The 22,191-nt window shown below is 35.1% G+C and overlaps 1 protein-coding gene across 1 annotated transcript in view; it reads left to right on the top strand.

Moving 5' to 3' along the window:
* The first annotated feature begins 5,603 nt into the window (after nt 1-5,603).
* The window catches only part of LOC143223549 (uncharacterized), a 39,648-nt gene continuing 23,060 nt past the window's right edge, over nt 5,604-22,191 (top strand). Inside the window, exons 1-7 of the mRNA XM_076451647.1 lie at nt 5,604-6,042; nt 9,106-9,331; nt 11,528-11,554; nt 11,896-13,743; nt 15,282-15,374; nt 15,723-15,836; nt 16,458-16,629. Of these exons, the coding sequence (XP_076307762.1) occupies nt 5,983-6,042; nt 9,106-9,331; nt 11,528-11,554; nt 11,896-13,743; nt 15,282-15,374; nt 15,723-15,836; nt 16,458-16,629 (2,540 nt within the window). The 5' untranslated portion in view covers nt 5,604-5,982. The remainder of the gene's footprint in view (nt 6,043-9,105; nt 9,332-11,527; nt 11,555-11,895; nt 13,744-15,281; nt 15,375-15,722; nt 15,837-16,457; nt 16,630-22,191) is intronic.

Genomic DNA, 22,191 nt, shown 5'->3' with positions numbered 1-22,191 from the left:
AAAAATTTTGACTCAGGAGGCAGATGAGAATTTATAACATGGCAGATCAAGTACAATTTTTAATAGATACCTAGTTAACTAGTAGCTTTTTCTTCCTAATTTCATCTCTTCTTAACATCGCCAGATATTATATTTTAGAAAGAACATTTTACAGAAGCCAAGTAAACTTAAAATATTTAAAAGTACAACTACGTAGTTTACATTTTGCTATCTCAGAGTAAAGAATAACACAAACTGTTCAGTTTGAAAACCCAGTAAACAAATGACCTAAATATGCTTAATGTAATATTTAAGTACTTGTTTTCGAAATACGATTACCTGTCCTATTAATGTTATAATCAAAAGAGTCAGTTTTATACAAACAACTAATTATTTACAGTTGATGTAAGAACTAACATAGATAGGTTCACTGTAGTGAGTAACAAACAACTAGAAAACATCAAACTTTTATTTAATCTTATCACGATACATTCAAACATGACTATCTTATGACCTAAGTACGTTGGAAAATTTCGAAAAAGCTGTTATAATTTGCTGGGCAATAGTTTTAGTAACAATAGAAATATACTTTTTTAGTTATAGGCGGGGCTTCGTAAACTCCATTTCAATAAATTTGAAATAATTGCGTATCGTTCTTCTAAAGCTATAATCTAAAATAAGTTTCAAAGTGCAAAAAAATCTTAATTGCCGAAAAGCTCCCCAGTGGCTCAGCGGTACTTCTGCGCACTTACAACTCTAAAATCGATATTCGTGGTGGGCAGAGCACAGATAGCCCATTGTGTAGCTTTGTGCTTAATTCAAAACAACAACAACTGTCTTGACTAAATTTTCTGGACTTTAAATACTCTTTCGAATTGTTTTCTTAATTTATATTCTACAAGTTTCTCACGACTCAAAATTCTAATTGCAAATTTTTAATTCGTTTTATGAAAATTTATAAGAGGAGATAAAAAGTGAAATAAACACGTGGATGTATATACATTTATACATAAGCACAATTACAAATCATGATGCAGATTGTTGTATAATATCTTGTTGTTGTTTTTTGCAATACGTGTCCCAGACAGTCGTGTTTTAACCTTGGTAACATTTTCTTTCATCACTCATAATGAACGACCTCCATTCCGTCTTAACTAACACTAGTCATGAAATCAAAGTACTTAAAGTAACAAAGCAAAGAAATTGTAATTTACATAAACAATACTCATGTCCGCTCAATTAGGAGGTATCACCTGCATATACACCACGCTTAAAAGGCGGAAATGTCACTCTTACGGTTTTTTTTATTATTTTACCATTACAGAAATGCTAAAGTTTCTCTGTGCGTGATACAATCTCTCGTTGTTCCAAGGAACAATGTTTTAAAGACATCTTTACTGGAAAAGAAGGTATTTCTTTGCAGTTTTGGTTGAAGGACGAACACGCCTATTGGGCTTACAATGTTAATACGCTACATGATATACTGACCTTTGGTCTTTCTGATAACCTTCCAAACAGTTCGAAAGTGAAAGTTGATGTTGAGTTTATGACCTTGAGAACAACGTTTTTAGCTAACAAAAAAAAAAAAAATTAGATTCATGTTCGTTATCTCCAGCGTATGCCTGGTCTTGAATTACTAATAAAAGTTAAATATATATATATATATTTTACGTATGTTGAAACTTAATCTTTATATAACTGTTTACACATTTTTATTTGTAAGTTATTTATTGGGATACATTTATCAGGGATGGTTTGTTTTTGAATTTCGCGCAAGGGCTATCTGTTCTAGCTGTCCCTAATTTTGCAGTGTAAGATTAGAGGAAAGGCAGCTAATCTAATATCACCACCCATCGCCAACTCTTGGGCTACTCTTTTACCAATGAATAGTGGGATTGACCCTCACATTATAACGCCCCACTGCTAAAAGGGCGAACGAGATTGATGTGATGGGAATTCAAACTCATAACGACCTGGCCACCAGGGGTGGCACATTAAGTTTAGAAGCTTTTTTAGAGTTTTATAGATTATCCAAATTTTCAAATATTTAGAAACTGCTGAGAAGAAAATGATTTTTTCTTGTTTGAAAGTACATTACTACATCTATTAAAACCTTAGAATTCACCCAAATTAACTTATAAATTATTCTGTGAAAAATTGAAAAAAAATTAAAATAAAACATCACTGGCATGCTTATTACTGCTGAGTTTTATCGATGCTGTGCTACAAGTCTCTAAAACTTTTAACACTGTACTAAAATATAATTTATAGGTCTACAGACAGGTAGTGTTTGTTTTTCTGTAAACATAAATAACATTACATTATTCTGGAATTCTGAACATGTAACAGCTAAACTACTGCAATGCAGTTTATTTGCTTATTTTAGACAAAAACTATCTGCTCTCTGTCCATCAAGGGGAATGAAACCCTGCATTTTAGTGTTGTAGGAAAGCAAACTTACCGCTTACCCATCAGGGGTCAATTTACTGCAATTGGTTCGAAGTGACTAATGTTTAAGTTACTATAGCTAAGAATACTGGGTAATGACGTGGTACAAGTCCTATAAAAGTGAGTGACGCTATGCTGATGGCCAGATGGTTAAAGCACTCGACTTGCAATTTGAGGGTCGCGGGTTCGAATACCCTACCTACCAAACATGCTCTTAACACTTAAAAAATTCCACGGATATTTTAAAACATTTCTCATGCAAGGGGACGAAGAGGAACTACAAAGTTCCTAAACACACCAGTTGGAGAGAGAACTCTTCTGATTTCTCTCTCTCTAAACTAAACCCCTGCCACGTTAGTTTGTTGTTTGTTGTTGTTCTTCCTTCTCAGTGGAATATTCGGCATCCGAGTGGTGAAAGTGGGTTTCCTCGGGGTACTCCCGTTTCTCCTACATCAAAAATTGCCATAGAATCTACAGGACCCCACCTCCCAGATAGACCCATACTGGTCATTCATCTTGCTATATTTACCACCAGGTGCGTGTTGTCGGTTCTTTCCTGCTGATCTGATGCTTGTTTGTAGATTTAACTAAATCGGATATTAAAAATGTATAGTACATAACTTGATTGGAGGTTTTGTTGTTGTTGTGTTTTTTTTTCAGGTAAAAAAGATTTAAAAGTGTGATGTGTGGGGTGAAAAAGGAATTTTCTGAGCACTTCTGGTTATATCTTCTTTCAAGCTCCGGCTGGGACAGAGCACTTTAAACTGAAACATCTGTCATGCTTTTTCTTTTTTTTCCCTTCTCAGTTATCAACACAGCAATCTCCCGGTGGAACAACGTTGAGGCTACGGCTTTAAATCACTGAAATTCGGGGTTCGATTACTGGTGACAGATACAGCAGAGAGCTCTATGTGGCTTTGTTCTAAAATAGACAAATTAATACATTTTTTTTACAAAACTCTTAGTTAGTATTTGAACTTAATAATTACAGACACTTAAGCAACACTAAAATGCTATACATACTGCCGTAATTCCGATAAGTTACATTCTATTGTCATTTATAGGCATAAAGTATTGTAATTTTAAATCGTAGATTTAACTATAACAGTCCTGAGCCGGCAAGAATTTAACAGTATATGGCTATTATTTATTAAATAACTTTTTTTAGCAGTTTAGTTTAGTTTTAAGAGACACAGCTCGAACTGTGGACATTTGTTTGTTTGGTTTGACTTGCTTTATTTTGAATTTCGTGCAAAGCTACTCGAGGGCTATCTGCGCTAGCCGTCCCTAATTTAGTAGTGTAAGACTAAAGGGAAGGCAGCTAGCCATCGCCACCCACCGCCAACGCTTGAGCTACTCTTTTATCAACTAATAGTGGGATTGACTGTTACATCATAACGCCCACAAGAATAAAAAGACAAGCACGTGTGGTGTGACGGGGATTCGAACCAACGACCCTCGAATTACGAGTCCGGCGCCATAACCAACTGGCCATGCCGAGCCTTCTGGTTGTCAAACACGTTTTTTCATTAATTCTAAATTTTGATCTAAATAATTTTAGTCAAAGTAAGGGATCGATTGGACATGATATCGTCAAAGCGAACCGTACCATTCAAGTTGATGAAATTCAAACTAGTGGAAAATTTATTTTACCTAATTTAGTATATTCTGCTGAAGATGGAATGTATACATTCCGAAATGTTCAAGAATTAAATGTTTGTTACCGTCACACACGTATCGACTGTTTGTCGGTGTTGCCGTCGTACTATTATTCATCTGTGTACAGTTTAAATATAAACTCTAAAATCAATAAGTGTAATGCAAACATAAACATTATCTAAACAGTTAATATAACATTGGCATTTACACCAAATATGAAAGAGTGCATTGCAAATAAACAAGACCAAACCCGAGATAAAATAGTAGATACTCACAACACCAAACAAGCTTTAACCAAAACGGTTCTTTACAACAAAAGAACCGTGAACATAAGATGTATTATTTATTTTCCACTTCAGTCATCTTTCCCACACCTGCAGTAAAGGGTAATGCAGATGTGGGTCTTTGTGGACTTAAGTATCCAAACTTTGAACTATCTTTTTTTACTCTCTTATTAATTTTTTCTCTACATGTGACACTTTGCGACAGAGATATAACCAAACAGGGAGAAATGGTAACCGCCCTCTGAAAAATCTAAGGATATTGATCACACGTTATTTTTCACTTTTTATATACACTAAATTTGTTTGTATCATTTAATTAAAAATATAAAACTTCCACTAACACTACTACATTTGATTTCTTTTAATGCACATTTTGGTAACAGTTAGATCAATTTCAGCTTTTTTTCAAATTTATTTATTGACCCCATCTTAAAATTTTCTGCTTTCTTGAGTGCGTGTGTATTTTCTTATAGCAAAGGCACGTGGGGCTATCTGCTGAGTCCACCGAGGGGAATCGAACCCCTGATTTTAGCGTTGTAAATCCGTAGACTTACCGCTGTACTAGCGGGGGGGGTGCCCCCTGAGTGAAAAACCTGGCTACGCCATTGCAGTTTGCGAACGGAGGCTAAAACTGATAGACGGTGTGTCCTCACTGCTACGTGAGTTTTACTTCTTCGATCAGTTCCAACAAACAGAACACGTCTTATACCCTGAGTAAAAACTTATGTCATGATAATTTTGTTTTGGGTTTTCAGCGTTTTTGTTTAAGGCTTATTTGGTATTATAAATGCTAACATCAAAACAGTTTCGTCAAACATTGTAATCCAATGGGTCAGCAATAAGTTTCCAGACTTACAACGTTAAAATTCGGGATTCAATTCACTGTGATAAACAAACTGCAAATAGCTATTGTGTAGCTTTGCACTATAAAACAACAAAACTGTCGTTAAATATCCTTTCAAGAAAAGAAGTTATCTGGAAATGTAAATTGTGCTTATTTAAACAGGGTATTAACAAACTTAAATCGAGTTGAATTACTTCCTGTCGAATTAAAAACAATTTTTAAAGTATGTATATATATATGTAAATCAAAGTATATTTGTGTTACCGATACAGTTTTGTGGTTCTTTTCCTTATCACCAGATGGCAAATGATAGAGAAATTGTCAATGAGCTTTTAAGTAGCGTTAAAATACGAGCTTTGCTTTCACTTTCGTGCGTGTGTGGTGTTTGTTGATAGTAGTTCTGTCTTGTCGAGAGTCTAGTAGTGTATTCAAGTGTTTGCTACCATTAGGTTTAACAGCGTGTGTTACATTGTGCATGCTATATGTAGTTCAAAACGTGTAAGCTTGTAATCAAATATATTCACACGCAATAAAAATTATTAAGCTGTCAAACCATCCTCATCGTGTCTTATCAACAAGTGGTAGTTTTTCAGTTCTTTTAATAATATGTTAAATATGCTGCGACAGGTATGGTAAAAAAATTAGTAATTTCATTTGATGGCACGGAACTAGGTGAGACTAAGATCATTGTTCACAAACCGAAAAAGAACAGAGACGAATGTTCAAATGAAAGGATAATAACACGGAAAAATCTTTAGTAGAAGTTTGATGAATACCACTTTACACGTCAATCAAGTTAACATGGGAATCACACACACGAGCGATCATGTAAGTAAAATCGTTTTCCTTGCAATAGCAATGTATTAGGAGGTTTTGATTATTTTGAAAATATAGTTCAGCCTCTTGTTTTATATATATATATATATAAATCTAAATTAAGTGTGTTGTTTAATAAAATGTATTAATTATAAATTATTTATTTATACTAACAAAAAATATCCACGTTTTGCTACTGGGTTCAAAGGCCCCTTAATGAATCACAGAGGTTTCAATGTACCGATCAAGCTTCTATATGTTCCCCAATAACTTCAATTGTGGAAAGATTGGGAGATGGTGTCTATACCTGGAAAAAAAAAAAAAATGGTGGGACACCTAGCCGTGGTACCTAAGCAAATTTGTCTGCTTTGGTCCAGCTAACCTGTGATGGAAGTATTAACACAGTTTCAGACATGTAACCCCAGAATCCCCAGATGGGAGACAAGAATACAAAATTCGATACTGGATTAGAGTTCAGCTATCTTGAAAACTACTCTACCTGCCTTATCCCTAGGTGACCTTCCGAGCACGTTTTATTTGCCCTAATAAGTGGGAGAGGGGAGGGCTATAGATAAGAACGCGCACTCTTAGCACTTCGAGTTCAGTCCGCATGCTAAAGTTTAAATTTCGCTCTAAAACTGTGAAAGAAGATTGCAGATTCTTGTTATATAATTGTGCTATGACCTTCAAACGTTATTTAAAAAGCTATGTTACACAAAACGCGTATTTATTAATATATTAAGATACAGATTGGATGGGAAAATATTAGTAATCTAGAGTCTTTTCTGTTTCATGCACAGCGTTCAAATAGAAAAAAAAAAAATTAAAAGAATGTTTTTGCTAATTTTACCTACAACTTAGAGTGAAGTCTTGTTCCAATACTCCAAGCTGGAATAATCGTGCACAAAAAAATAGTAAAACGCTGACAAGTAAAATGTCTTTGTTCCAATTCTAATTTATAGAAGTGTGTTTCTTGCTAAAACTGGTTTTCTCTGTCTTATGATGGATTTGATACTTGCTGGAGAATGTCCAGTATATTTTTGCATTCATGATGGAGATGAGATGGGCAAACATAATTTATACATATGTTGTAAAGAAAACAAAACAAATTAAAATTTTTATACATAGAACCTGAATATTAGAATATTACTAAAAATTACAGATTTAAGAGGGAAAGTAGGTTTTATTTATCTTTATAGTTCCAACCTACTTCAAGAAATACCGGAAATCAACAGTAAATTAACTGGTCTGGTTTATTTGTAACGACAACAATATGCAGCCATTAATATTAGTTTTAAAATATTCTTAATTTGAAATGTACTAGACCCGGGTAAACGGTACAGAAAATTGTTTTATTCACATAAATGATGACAAATCAAGTCAGTACAGTTTATTAGCGCTTGTAGAACTTTGTTTTATAAACTGTTATTTTTCACGCTAATCATTTTCGGATTTTTTTCAGGAAAGATTTGAGACACAATATTAAGTTTTGCGTCTAAGTGGTAAACGTAACACAGAGCTTAGTCTAACAAGTACTTTGGAATTTCGTTTTAGTGATATAAAAAGTTATATGGTCTAATAATGTACTACTTGCGACGATTATTTGACAGGAAACATTAAAACGTTCATTTAATTGGCCAGAAAAATGTCTTTACTTTTTCCAGATTTATTTGTTGATTGAAAATGGTGTACGTGTTATTAAAAGTTGTTAAAAGCAAAAAACAGCTATGATAAATAATAATAATAAAATAAATAATATAAAATTATATATTCAAACATCAAAGCCCGCCCTCTACATTCCGACGCTCAGTTACACAACCCCTTTCTAACATGTGGTCAGCTTCCGGTCAGCTACCTCTTTCTTTCTTTGTGAACATGACGAATATCGAAAAAGGTAGAAACGTTGTTCGCTCCTCTATGTAAAAAAATTTCTCAACCCAAACAAGCCGTTTTTACATATATATATATTTTCATTTACAAAAGGGTTTTCTCGACATCTCCGAAAAACAGCTATGGTTCAGTTGTTAATTAAAACTTTTAAAAGCTGTTGAAATTTGTTCTTCGTTCATGATCCATAATTCTGTATCCGTAACAGAACTCTAACCCTTCCACTGTATTTATGCCACCCCCCTTTTTAATATTAAATATCTGCTCATAACACCCCCCCAAAAGAATGTTTAAAAAAAAACTTGTGATGAACCAACTTAGCAGCAAGCACTCCCAAATTTCTGCAAACACATATAAGATTTAAAACTCTCCCAAAACTATCCTGACAAGTGGCTAGGGCGGTTGACTCGCAATCTGAGGATCACAGGTTTGAATATCCGTCATACGAAACATGCTCGCCCTTAGAGCTGTGGGGGCATTATAATGTAACGGTCAATCCCACTATTCGTTGGTAAAAGAGTAGTCCAAGAGTTGACGGTGAGTAATGATGACTAGATGCCTTCCCTCTAGTCTTATACTGCTAAATTAGGGACGGCTAGCGGAGATAGCCCTCGTGTCGCTTTGCGCGAAATTCAAAAGAAACAGACAAACCTTGCTGCATATACCTTTGCCACTGATAACGAGAGAATCTCATTGGTTTATTTGTCTATTACACAAGCGCCACTGTTGAACCAATAACCACCTGATTAGCAATGATTTATTTACAAGCTCATTTCACGTTGGAGTACACTACAAGTCTGAATGTAAATACAGAGGAACTTTAATCTTTCTCATTTCATCAGAGGCGTAGCTAGAGTTTTCAGCGCCCGCGAACAAAATCAGTTTTCGCGCCCCCTCGTGACAAAATGTAAGCCATAATTCCTAATTACGTAACATCAAGTTGGCGCCCCCTCCACCAGCTACGCCACTGCATTCCATATTAAGCAAGAACAAAACACAATTAACTACTATATGGAATTTGAACAAAGTAAATAAAATATATAAAATTTACTGGTATCCATTATGACTTGAAATGTAATTTGTTGTACTTGAAATAAACTGAGTAAGACGTAAAACCTAGAAAAGGCATTAAAGTGTTGTTTTGTAACAAATGCGTTTAATTATATTATTTAATGTCGTGTTTCACAGGAGAAACAAGACACTTATGCATTTACTTCGATTCCAAAAAATCACCACTACCAAAGGCCTTTGGATTCTATTGAGAATTGTCGTTGTAGTGTATATCTTGTTGTTGAAGAAAGCCAAATATATTCTCGCAAACGGGGAAAATGTGGGTACTTAAGCCTTCTTCCTACCGCAGCAAGTGTTGTCGTTATTTTATTTGGTTTAGCAGTAATATCAGGTTATTTAGGAGGTGAGTCAATTATTTATCATTTTGGTACATATTTGAAAAATTTCTACTGCGAATGGAATCATAGATGGAGTAATATTAATCCCATTAGTTAATCTAAAATTAATATTTTATCTTGCTTGATTTGACCTAAAAAATTATTCAGTATTGTTTGATTAACTGAACAAATTCACTAGGTGGCTTTGGCTTGAAGCTCAATTTCATTGGTCAATGTGACTAACCTTAATCTTCTGGTTTGACAACAGAAGTGAGTTATCATGTATCAAAATGTTTTACAAACAGGATATGGCGCTTGACAGAGTGGGAATTTAACGATTAAGAAACATAACATAACGTAATGGTTTGACACTGCAGTGCATGAGCCTGAGGCAAATACAATGTTCACTCAAATTTCAGTGAAGTGACACTACAGGTGTTCTTATATTCTATTTAAAATATCTTTCCATTCAAAAGACAAATATTACGTGAAAGTTCAATGGAAATTTTGGTTTCATAAAAACGTTTTTTTGTTATACCACAGTCACAGTCAGTCACTTGAGCTGATGTTAATTTCATGTCGTTAAGTACGCCATGATCAGAACCATTTTCCGATAGTTCATAATGTTTCGGTACAACAATGGACTTATTATTTATATTATTGGCCCATCTCAGCTGTCCCATCCTCTTAACTAAATTAAATCTATGAAATAAACAAGTTTAAAAATCTTACAGCCAGCTCACTTAAATTTACTGCCTCCATAACATTCAAAGATAAATCATTCCAAAGGCAAATCATCCTGTTAGAAAAATAAAACTCTTAGCTGGAGATGTTTCCCGCCCTGATAAAATTTATATTTGTGTCCCCTATTTCTATTGTTATCACTAAATGTGAAAAAATATGATGCATCAGCACTATGATTGCCTTTGTAATCTTAAACACCCCGTCAAAGCACTCTGATTCTTCTTTTTTCAAGATAAAATGGTTTGAGAGATCTTAACCTCCATTCGTATGACAACCTCTCTATCCCAGGAACCATTCTATTAACCCTACTCTGAAACATTGCCAACAATTCTGTCTTTCCTAAGGGCGTAGATAGCCCGCGTGTAGCTTTGCGCAAAATTCAAAACAAACATTTCCTAAGGTAATGAGCACAAGACTGAACAAAATATTCCAAATTACCCAAAATGTGCCAAAACAGTGATCTATTCAATGAAATTATGACTTTTTTAGACTTGTATTTAATATTTCTGTAAATAAAACCTAAAATACTGTTTGTTTTACATACTGCTTGGATGGCTTAAAAAGTGATTACCAGTTACAACAAGATTTATTTTTTTCATTAAACTCTTAGGGTTAGTCCCACACAAATTATAAATATAAATCCCAGTAGTCAGTCAGGAAGCTAACGAAAATTTAGTTGCAAAATGTATTTCTCCCAAAACTTTGACAGAGTTCATCGTAGAGTAAAAGACATTCAAACAAATACAAAAAAAATATTTTTAAACAGTATAATAAAAAAAAAAACACGAGGGCAAGTGTGTCTTATTAACATGCTGAACTGCTAAGAAATATGTGAAAACATTTAATAGTTTATCTTACCAGTTTAATATGTCCCCGTTAAAAGATACACTAAAATTAAGTTACAATTAAAATGAAAGTAACCCTGAAAAATTGTTTTAAAATAAAACAGAACATTTGAATGCTTAACAATGAAGGTTAATCAAACTCTAATTACCTTGACCTAACTGCAGCTAAAATCGTCATTGAAATTTTACGTAGAACTTGTAACCATACTTTAGTGTAAACAAGCTTTACAAACTTCAAACTAATGATAAATATCATGTTATCCGAATATGTTAATTCTACATGCTAATTTACCAATGATGTTCATGATCATCCTAAGCTAATTCATTTTTAACTATTATTATTTTTCTTAAATTTTAGCTATAACTGATTGCTTTGTTTTCTGTTTAATTGATTGTTCATAAAGCTTTCTTGACTACGCTCTACTTTTTTGCCTTGATATTATTTGACTAAACACAACCGATACCAAAAGGTCTACTGTTTTAATTTACGTTATTTATCATTATTATTATTTATGTGTTGTATTTTGTAGTAAACAATTTCGTATTTATAATTATTTTGTTAAATAATCTTTGAGTTCAGTATTAGGAAGATATAGAATGTATGAATTTTTATTTCTTTATATACATGTATAGGTGTCATGAAACAACGCCTTTCCTTTAGTAAGTTATGAATTACTTCATTTATTAGTTTATATATCATATTTTTTACCTCGTTGCTTTAACCAGTCATGAGTGTTATAAAATTTATTGAAAGTAGTGTTACTAAAATCTATAATACCTTCACTGTGGTGAATTATAAACTAATATATATAATTGTAAAGAAGAAAAAAATACTTCTGTAGTATAGCTCAACATCATATTGTATTAATTATAAACTCTAGACCAAAAGCATAATTTAACACCTGAGAACCAGTTTGTGTGTATGGAACATTTCAATTTTATAATTTTAATAACCAAGTATCTGTTCAAATTTATCATTTTATGTCACGCTTGTGTTACAGCAGCAGAGCCAGCGCCGAAACTTGGGCATTTTACTCTCAATTTACCACAAAATAAAACTCTCATAAAGACCTCTACTTCCAGTTCGTCATTAGTTTCAACATCGCACACATCCGTATTCATTTCTAATTTTCCATCGTCTTTTGCATCATTTGCTGAGAAAAATGAAAGCGAGGACTTACACTATGGCCACAGCTCTGTGTTCTCAGACTTTTACGATAACCTACCCTGGTGGCCTACTTCAACATTTGAAACAAAAGATGAACTGCGTCAGTATCATCACCCGCTTTCCTCTTTTAGTGAAGTTGATATATATTCATCCATTTTTCTACCGGAAGGAAATTCTAATCCATTTGTCGATCAACTGGTGGATCCTCTACCAAATACTGACACTATAATTTATAAATCACAAATTCCAGAGGGACAGGGGGTAACAGCTGAATTAAAACAAATGCTGAAAAGTGATGAATGGAGCTACCCAAGCAACTATAAACTAGAGTCATTACCTGTGTATAAATTTGTACAAGGTTCTAACGAATCAACAGATAATTTAGTTACTAAAACCAATGCTTTCAAAGGGAAATTTTCAATGATCTTTGATAACATCACACCAGTGATTTCAAGGTTATACGTTCAAACAACACGTGGTTCTTCAAATGAAGATAAACAGGTGCAAACTCATTTTAATTTTATGTCGTACTCTACTCTTTATTTGAACAAAAACAGTCAAGGAAACGACTGGTTGAATTTTACAACCTATTTTCATAGTAATCAAATTCCAGTTTCATCTCAGGTTGACATAACTAACAACTCTGCTCTATTTCACTCTGGTAACCTTAGTCAACCTGTCCACAGTTATGGCGACCAGATTACAAACGCACATCAAGTTAAAACAGCAGCAAGTACAGGTTCAATTCCTTCAGATTTCCACAGCGAACCTGTAAATATTTATGATAATCATAACATATCTCAGTTTGATAACTTAAAAAATAAATTCGTCCACCTTAATAGGGATCCAATTAATGATTCACTCATCAATAAAATTGCAAGCATTGATTTATTTCCTCTTGATTCCCAAAGTGAAACTATGAATCTTTTTAGTAACCACAATGCAGATTCACCTGTCAATAAGATAATTATGAGTTCTCCTTTATTTGCATCTGATCTCCAGATGAATACAATAAATACTTATAGTAATCAAAATACAGACTTCCTATCCATTAAGATAACTAAGAATTCTGCTTTTTTTCTCTCTAGTCACCAGAAGGAGCCTGTTAATGCTTATAATGATAAGATTGAAGACTTGTCTCTCATTGAGGTAATTAATAGTACTGCTTTATTTCCCTCTAATCTCCAGGGTGAACTTAATACTGATAGTAACCAGAATACAAGCTTACCTGTCACTGAAATAACCTCATCTTCTGGTCTATTCCCCTCTGAACTTCATGGAAAACCTCTTTATATCTATCCTTTTCCTAAAATAATCCCATCAAATTATTCTACTTTAGTAAATTTAGCAAATATTAAACAATTTCAAAATACCCAAGAAAAAGATTGGAAGGAAAACATGAGTATTGAAAATAAACATAGTCCTAAAGAAAATGAAAATCCTAAGTTTTCTGAGAAAATTAATATAGAATCTACATCAGAGAACACTAAAACAGTGATTAGTGTTGTTAGAATTGTGTCAAGTGTGCGTGTTTCCTTTGGCAAACCTCATGTCGAAAATACAATCATGTCTGTCAAAAAAGAAACCAAGCCTGCTCTTCACAAGGTGACTGCTGTAATCAAGGAGTCTTCCCACAACATAAGCCAGATTGTCGGAACTGAAAAATCAAATTCTAATACCAGTAAGTAATGTTAACCATGTTAAAGGTAGTTTGAAAATAAAATACTGCATTTTTACTAATACGATGAAAAACAGAACTTGTTCAAACTTACATTTAATTACCATATTGAGTCACTACTGGTTACATGTTTTGTTTCTTATGTCAGTTATTTTAAGAGTACAATAATTTTTGTATTTCAACTTTAGTTTTAGTGGATTATAAGAACAACATACTGATGTGGAAATAATTAATAAAGTAATTAAATGTTTTACCTAAAAATTTTTTCACCATAGGATCTTGACAACTTTAATTTTTTTCTTCTAGAAACACACTGAAAGTGATAATAGATATAAAACCTGTTTGTGATACAATATTTTTTGTTTATTAATTAATTAGTAATCTATATTTCTTCAAATAATATGCTTTCTGTTACTGCTAGTACAGACTATTCTTAAAACCTGGTAACTTATGGATGACTTGATGCTTTGTGTAGCTTGTATATACTAGTGTGTAACGTTTTCATGTCATTTATTTCATGCTGTGCCATAGAAACTAACTTTTATATCACCTTGGAAACTAACATGTGTATTGAAAACATTTACTCATTTGTATCACAGATTCAGTGTGCAATATGCTCTCATATTGTTTCATATTGGTCTATGAACACATTATTTTTATTGCCATGGTAATCAATGTATAGTCTTATATCTTATGCAGGTTGGTGGTAACTATTGGTTATGTATTTCATTATTTAAGGCAGTTCTGTGGAAAGAGAACTGATATTAATGTAGAAACTGCATCTTACTGAGTCATTAATGTAATGTAAACAGGGATAAATTGGCCCATCTGGACATGTACTGGGCAATTGTCTGATAAGCTGGTGCATTTGATGCACTCTTAGAAATTGATTTTAACTTTTAATCATTTAGCTAGTATGTAGCATGTCATATCCTTTATTATTGGTCTGCCCCTGAATGTAAAATCTATATTGTAGTAATGGATTTTATGATTACAGTTTGTTGTACATACACATACAAAACACACAAATACATACTGAAAAAGAGAGTAGTTAACAGTTGAATTTATAACAATATACTAGTGATTCTATCTCAACAATTTCTTAACTTGTAACAGAAATAATTTAAAAAAGGCCTTTTATGTGCTATCAGAAACAAATTTAAGAAGGCCACTTGTGATAAAACAATAAGACATTCATTTGATTTATGTGGTTTGCTAGAAGCACTTTAAGATTTATAGATGATGTCATGATTACTTATTTTATCACAAGAATTTGGTTAAAGTAAATTCTGGTAGAAATTTATTTAAAAAAAAAATGAATATACCCATCAAAGTAAATTATAGTGAAATGCTAAATATATTCATGCCTTGAAATAAAAATCAAGAGAAGCTGAGTGATTCTAAATCGTTATTTTCTAGCTTTGTGTTGTACATTAATAACTAGAAACATCTTACAATAGACATTAATCACAAAAATATTGAAGTTATTTTGTTGTTATGTTATCTTTCTAATAGCAAGAATGTATTCTATTTTTCTGTAGATTGTGTGGATTATTTAGAGGCTGAAGGACAACATAAAAAATGTTGTGATGGTATTGTTGACTGTTGGGATTACAGTGATGAAGTTTTGTGTAGTAAGCTAATTTTTATATACATCAGCTTTTTTATTATCAAGCAGTCGGAATTAATATCTAATAATATGTGTCTTTATTTTGAACTATCATATCTTTCATCTCACTGAAACAAAGTCAAATAACTTATTACTTCATTTAGCACAGCTGTTTTTAATATCTTCTAAGGATTGGCTTTTTTTTCTTTCTACCTATTATCAGCACAACTAATATAACTCTCATATCTCCTTTATGCCTTGTTTTGAATGTGAACCTTTTGTCTGTCAGAACTTCCAAATAATTTGGAACTTTTTTTTATATCTCTTGTACATTTGATTCTTGGTTAATTATTCTATCTTTACTGACTTTTAGATTGGTGCTCTGTTGGGCAGTTTGTTTGTCAAGGAGCTAAAATGTGCATTAGTAACAGTAGAGTCTGTGATGGTTTTCAAGACTGTCCATTTGGAACTGATGAAAAAAACTGTTGTAAGTATAACACTTATATTTCAACATAATATAGTTGTTGATCAAAATAACACTGATATTTTAATATAGCTGTATGAGAAATAATGTGGCCATAATCTCCAAAGATAACTTTTGAAAATATAGTGCAGAAGGTTAAATCTCAAAATGAACTAGCAGTTCATAAATAGCTGAAAGCTCCAAGATATTTTTCAACAGTGTTCTGTTTATAAGATAGTAAAAATGTGTTGGGTATCTGTCAAAGAATACTTGCATGAAGACACCAAAGATATCCTTCTAAAGAGTTCAAAAATAAAGTACCTGAACTGAACAAACAAACTTCCTAAGACTATTTAAAAAAATAATTAATAAAACAAAGTAAATTGTTAAATTTACATTCATTTGCTACATGTTTTTACCTTTGAATTTGATTTATGTGGTTTTAGTGTTACTTCCATTTTATTTGATGTTGCACTAAAAATTAAGTCTTGAAAAGAATATTCTTATATCTTGCCAGAAGCTGGTATTACATGCATTTAATAAATAAAACTGGAACATGGTCAACACTTTATTTCACGTACTTTTTGGTAAATGTCATCTTATGTTGTGATGAGTTGAACTGTTTGTTTCATTAATCCTCTACAGTAAAGCTTGCATCAGAACAATCTTCAGTGTTAACCAACTTCTATCAGAAGGAAGGCTATGTAATGGTACAGAAAAAAGGAGCATGGGGTAAACTATGCGTAGAGAACATGAAAAATACCTCGTGGGGGATGAATGAACTTGGACAAGCACTTTGCCAGGCATTGTCTTACAGGTAAATACATATCTTTCATGTAATTATTTATATTACATATTTTTTTAATGCAGTAATATGCACTCTATAACAGGACAGTATTGATATTTGTGTAGTATATCTTTTATGCAGTAATATGTACTTTATAATATTATATCTTGCACATTAATAACTACTTTTGCTACATATTTTTTATACAACCAAATTACTCTTTAATATTACATTATCTTACACATTGATATTTGTGTCGTACATCACTTATACTGCCGTATGCATTCTATAAATGGGCAGTATCTTACACATTGTGTTGTTTACCTTAGGCACTCTATAACAGAATAGTTTTTTACACATTACTACTTTTGTTTCCTTACATGTTGTTACTCGTGTTGTATATCTGCTATCCTGTCATATATATTCTATAATGGAATACTATCTTACATATTGTTATTTGTGCTGTATGTTGTTAGGTATACATGAGTTACATTTAAATTGAATATGAGAGTTATGATTTAGACAGTTATAAAGCATGAGTATCAAATGTAGTATTTGTAGAAGCAATAATTTCTTGCAGGTTTGCTTAAATAACTGTTTACTAATCATTTCCCTTTGGTGTGGATTCCTGTACATGGTGAGGGGACCTCCCAGGGAAGGTTCTGTTCTTTCAGCTTACCTCCGCTGGGATCTAAACATCCACCCACGTGTTTGCCGTGCATGGCAACCCATGAAGGGGAGGAGAAGATCCTGGTGGTTGAGGGGTCCGACCCTAACACACCACTTTGATCTTGAATTCCTGTAGATGGTAGATGGGCAGCCTTTGGGTGGCCCACCTTGGGTCAATTGGCTGGTCCACTTGTGCTTGGGTCAACCGAGTACCAGTGTTGGTAGTTCTCAATTGGTGTTGTGGACATACTGTCTGATGCTGGTGTTTGGGTATAGTGCTCATGGAACCCTGGGTTGCTGCAGTTTCCTTGCTTGACATTGTAGTGCGTCTCCTCGTAGGGCTCCATGGTGGGTGCGGCCAGTAAACACTGAAATTTTCTTTTTTTCTATGGATCCTCCAAATAAAAGTTTTTAAATAGTGAAAAAGCAGTCAATAGGTAAACGACCACGTCTTGAAGACTCTGATCAGCAATCTTCAACATCTGTACCACCAGTTTTACCTCATTTTCTCATCCTACATTCTCTTTCAGAGAAACTTTTAGGGCAAATGTCCTCCTTTCTTATTCAGAAGGGATTGGAGGGACTTGCTGGCTCTCCAAGGTCAGTAAAGAAGCTTCAATCTGGAGACATATATTGGTTGAAACATCCACACCCCAACACAGTGAACTCCTCTTGAATTCAAAGGCAATTGGGGATATACCTATTGAGGTTACACCTCATGCTACTTTGAATTCATCACCAGACCAGGAGTTATTGTTGAGAGGGATTTGAAGAACGTCCCTGAGTCTGAAATTCACGCTGGTTTCTCCACTCAAGGAGTTTCTGCAGTGAAGTGCATCTCCACTTGCAAAGATGGAGTTACACTGCCTACAAATATCCTCGTTTTAATATTTACATCACCACGTGCACCTGCCACCATCAAGGCAGGTTATCTAAATTGCAAGGTACGGCCGTACATTCCAAACTCTCTTCAATGTTTCCAGTGTCAACGGTTTGGTCACTCAAAGACGTCATATCGTGATTCCCTGACATGTGCTTGTTGTGGTGGCAAGGACCACAACACCTATGAGTATGAAATGGACCCCCATTGTGTCAACTGTAATGGTTCTCACCCTTCCTACTTTCGTTCTTGCCCTAAATGGTTGGAGGAAAAAGAGGTGCAGCATTTGAAGACGACTCCTAACATTACTTATCCTGAGGCTCGGAAATTGCTGTCCACCACTTCATCTTGGACATATGCTGCTGCACTTCCTTCCACAACTACAGTGGGAGTGCAGACAGATCTCTCTGTGCCTCTAAGAGAATCATTCTCAAAACAAATGAAAGACCTTTTGACTTACATGGTTATAAAAGTTGATGAATCAACTTCTACACCCATCTCTGTTCCTCCCATACATTCCAACAAATCCCAAGATTCACATCCTTTGGTTCCAGGTACAACCATTTCTTCGGATAGATCTTTTTCTCCCACCCCAAGATGCAAAACAATAATTCGTTTGGGTCCTCAGTAACTGGAATCTCCTTCGAACAACAAAGACCTGCTCAATTGACCTAGGGCAGGATCCATGGAGGTCGATAGGCCTCCCCCGAATAAAGACAATAAGGAAAAAAGACGTGGTAGTAAACAGAAGGGTTCTCCAGTCAATTTGCCTACACGTCATTAAAAATTGCCACCTTGATACAATGTAACTGTCAAGGTTTTACGTTCTAATCTGGATGACATCAAAACACTGATTGCTTCCTACCATCCTGTATGTCTTTCTTTACAAGAAACATTTCTGAAACCTGCCGATACAGTCACCTTTAAGCAGTTTTCTCTGTATAGAAATGACAGGCTACATGATGGACGAGTACATGGAGGGGTGGCACTGTTGGTTGATCAGCATGTGCCCACCCTTTCTTTGTCATTCAGCACACCCTTGGAGGCCGTAGCCATCCGTGTTTCCTTGGGTCATACCATCACTGTTTGTATGCATATGATCTCTGATCACAACCTTTCTCTTTTCAATACTGGTTCTTCCACTTATTATCATGCATCTAGTCAGTCCTTTACTGCCATTGATCTCTCGATATGCTCCCCTTCATTATTTTCCAATTTTTCATGGAGGGTTGACAATAATCCACGAGGTAGTGATCATTTTTTTATACTTTTGAGAGAGACTGGCTGTGGTCGATACCACCCAACCCACGTGCCCTGGTGGAAGCTGGATCAGGCAGACTGGTCCACTTTCACTGCTCTTGCAGAACTTGATCCTACCATCATCTGTAAGCCATTAATACACGACTGTATGGCAGCAGTAACTGACTATTATACAAGCAGCTGCTCAATGTATTCCTAAAACCTCGACACGTTTTCTACTATATACTATATCCTTGTCCATGGTGGAATCCTGCCTGCCACATGGCACAGAAGGCTCAAAAATGGGCCTGGGATACTTTCTGTAGATATCCCACACTTTCAAACTGCATCACTTTCCAATGGGTCTGTGCACATGCTAGGTGGGTAAGACGTCAAACCCAGAAAGAATCTTGGATTAAGTTCACAACTGGCATATCTTCTACCACCAGTTCCAAGTTCATATGGGACATGGTTCGAAAGGTCAGTGGGCATTATAATTCTGTTAATTCTGTCCCTTCTCGATCTTACTCTCTGATGACCAAGAAGTAGCTGATATCCAGAGCATCGCCAGTACTCTAGGTGAAACCTTTTGCCGGGTATCTAGCACTTCTGCTTGTTCCTCCATCTTTTTGGCCATCAAGACTCGGGCAGAACATTCGCCTCTTTCCTTTTGAACTGACTGTTTCTATGACTATAATTGTCCCTTTACACTGGTGGAACTGTAAATGGCCCTTCATTGGGCTGGCAGTACGTCTGTTGGACCTGATGATGTACACTATGACATGCTGCACTATTTCTCTCCTGCTTCTCTTGATATTCTTCTAATTGTTTTTAATCGGATCTGACAGGAGAATGTTTTTCCTGATGCCTGGTGCCAGGCTATTATCTTATTTTTCTTTAAACTTGGGAAAGATCCCAAGATTCCTTCAAACTACCATCCAATTGCTTTGACGAGCTGTCTCTGTAAGACCTTAGAGAGGATGGTTAATGCTCGTCTTGTTTGGTTCTTTGAATCAAACAATCTCCTCTCGCCTACCCAGTGTGAGTTCTGATGACAGCATTCCACCACGGACCACCTAATTCGACTTGAAACATCAATCAGAGAAGCCTTTCTCAAACGCCAACATCTTGTATCAATATTCTTTGACACTGAGAAGGCTTATGACACAACATGGAGGTATGGTATTTTGCGAGACCTCCATATATATGGGTTACGTGGCCATTTACCCATTTTTATTACAAATATTTTAATGGACAGGAGATTCCAAGTTCGTGTGGGTTCAACACTTTCCCGTACTTTTCTACAGGAACTTGGAGTTCTTCAAGGCTGTGTTTTGAGCATCACACTTTTTAGTATGAAGATTAATGCCATCATTGAACAACTCTCTGTTGTAAACGGGCTCTATGTCGACGACTTTCACATCTCATGTCAGTCGTCGAACATGAGATATATTGAACTGCAACTACAAACTGCCCTCAATCGTGTACTGAAGTGGACCACGGCATAAGGCTTTAATGTCTCTCTCTCTAAAACTGTTGGCATGCACTTTTGCCACCTATGGGGTATTCACCCTGATCCTGAACTCTGTATTGGTGAAGTTGTACTGCCTGTGTTCCCTGAGACCAAGTTCTTGGGGTTTATCTTTTACCATGCTGACCTTTATACCACACATTAAGCAGCTACTGGTCAAATGCACTGAACATCCTCCGTGTCCTCTCCACTACCAGTTGGGGAGCGGATCAATGCTCTATGTTAGAGATATATCATGCTCTTATTCGATCGAAACTTGACTATGGATCACTGGTCTATGAACTCTGCCAGACCCTTGGCCTTAATGATGCTGAACCCTATTCATCATCAAGGACTTCGACTCTGCACTGGGGCTTTCTGCACCTCCCCAGTTCAGAGCTTATATGTAGAATCCCATGAACCTTCTTTGCACCTTTGCCGTTTGGAACTGTCTTTACTATATTCTTCAAAATTTCGTTCCTTACCAAAGCATCCCACCTGGGGTTGTGTTTTCCTTTTTTGGTGGGGCATACTTTTTCAGAACAGACGATCTGCCATTGTTCCTTTTGGCCTTTGCATCCAGATGCAATTGGATGAATTGGGTCTGTCCTTGGATAACATTGCAGTATCCACTGGTCAGCCCATCCCACCATGGCTTATTACATTCCCCAAATATGATCTTTCTTTAAGTCATTTGAGAAAAGCAGATACTCTCGATTGGATGTACCGTCTTTTATTTACTGAACATTTTTCGAACAATCTTTCCATTCCAATTTATGGATGTTTCCAAATCAGGTGACTGTGGGCATTGCCATGGTTTGTTGTGGTTTGGTGGTTGCACGCAGAATCCCCTCTACAGCTTCTATGTTCACTGCTGAACTGTATGCCATTTCTCTTGCCCTGGATCATATTGAGGCTAAGCAGTACTCCAACTGCATTATTTATACTGACTTGTTTAGTTCTCTACTGGCCCTGAAATTGCTTCACGTTGGTTCACACCCTGTTCTTGCTGATATTCAAAACCAACTGGTTCATTTCTCATTAACATCAACTTCTGTCCAGTTTTTCTGGATACCAGGCCACATTGATATTTGCGGGAACGAGCTTGCAGATACGGCAGCTAAACCGATCTGCTCTGGCACTATCACCACTGTGCCTATTCCATACATGGACTATAGTCCTGTATTCAAGGCTTGGCTCCGTGCCAGCTGGCAGTCGACTTGGAATGAGCAACACGAAAACAAGCTTTTCCAAATAAAACCCTATATTGGAATTTGGCCATCTTGCTTCCGTT

The sequence above is a fragment of the Tachypleus tridentatus genome, chromosome 8 (genome assembly GCF_004210375.1).
Source record: "Tachypleus tridentatus isolate NWPU-2018 chromosome 8, ASM421037v1, whole genome shotgun sequence".
Taxonomy (NCBI): Eukaryota; Metazoa; Arthropoda; class Merostomata; order Xiphosura; family Limulidae; genus Tachypleus; species Tachypleus tridentatus.
The sequence above is the reverse complement of the archived record's forward strand: the minus strand, read 5'-3'. Positions and strand labels throughout refer to the sequence as shown.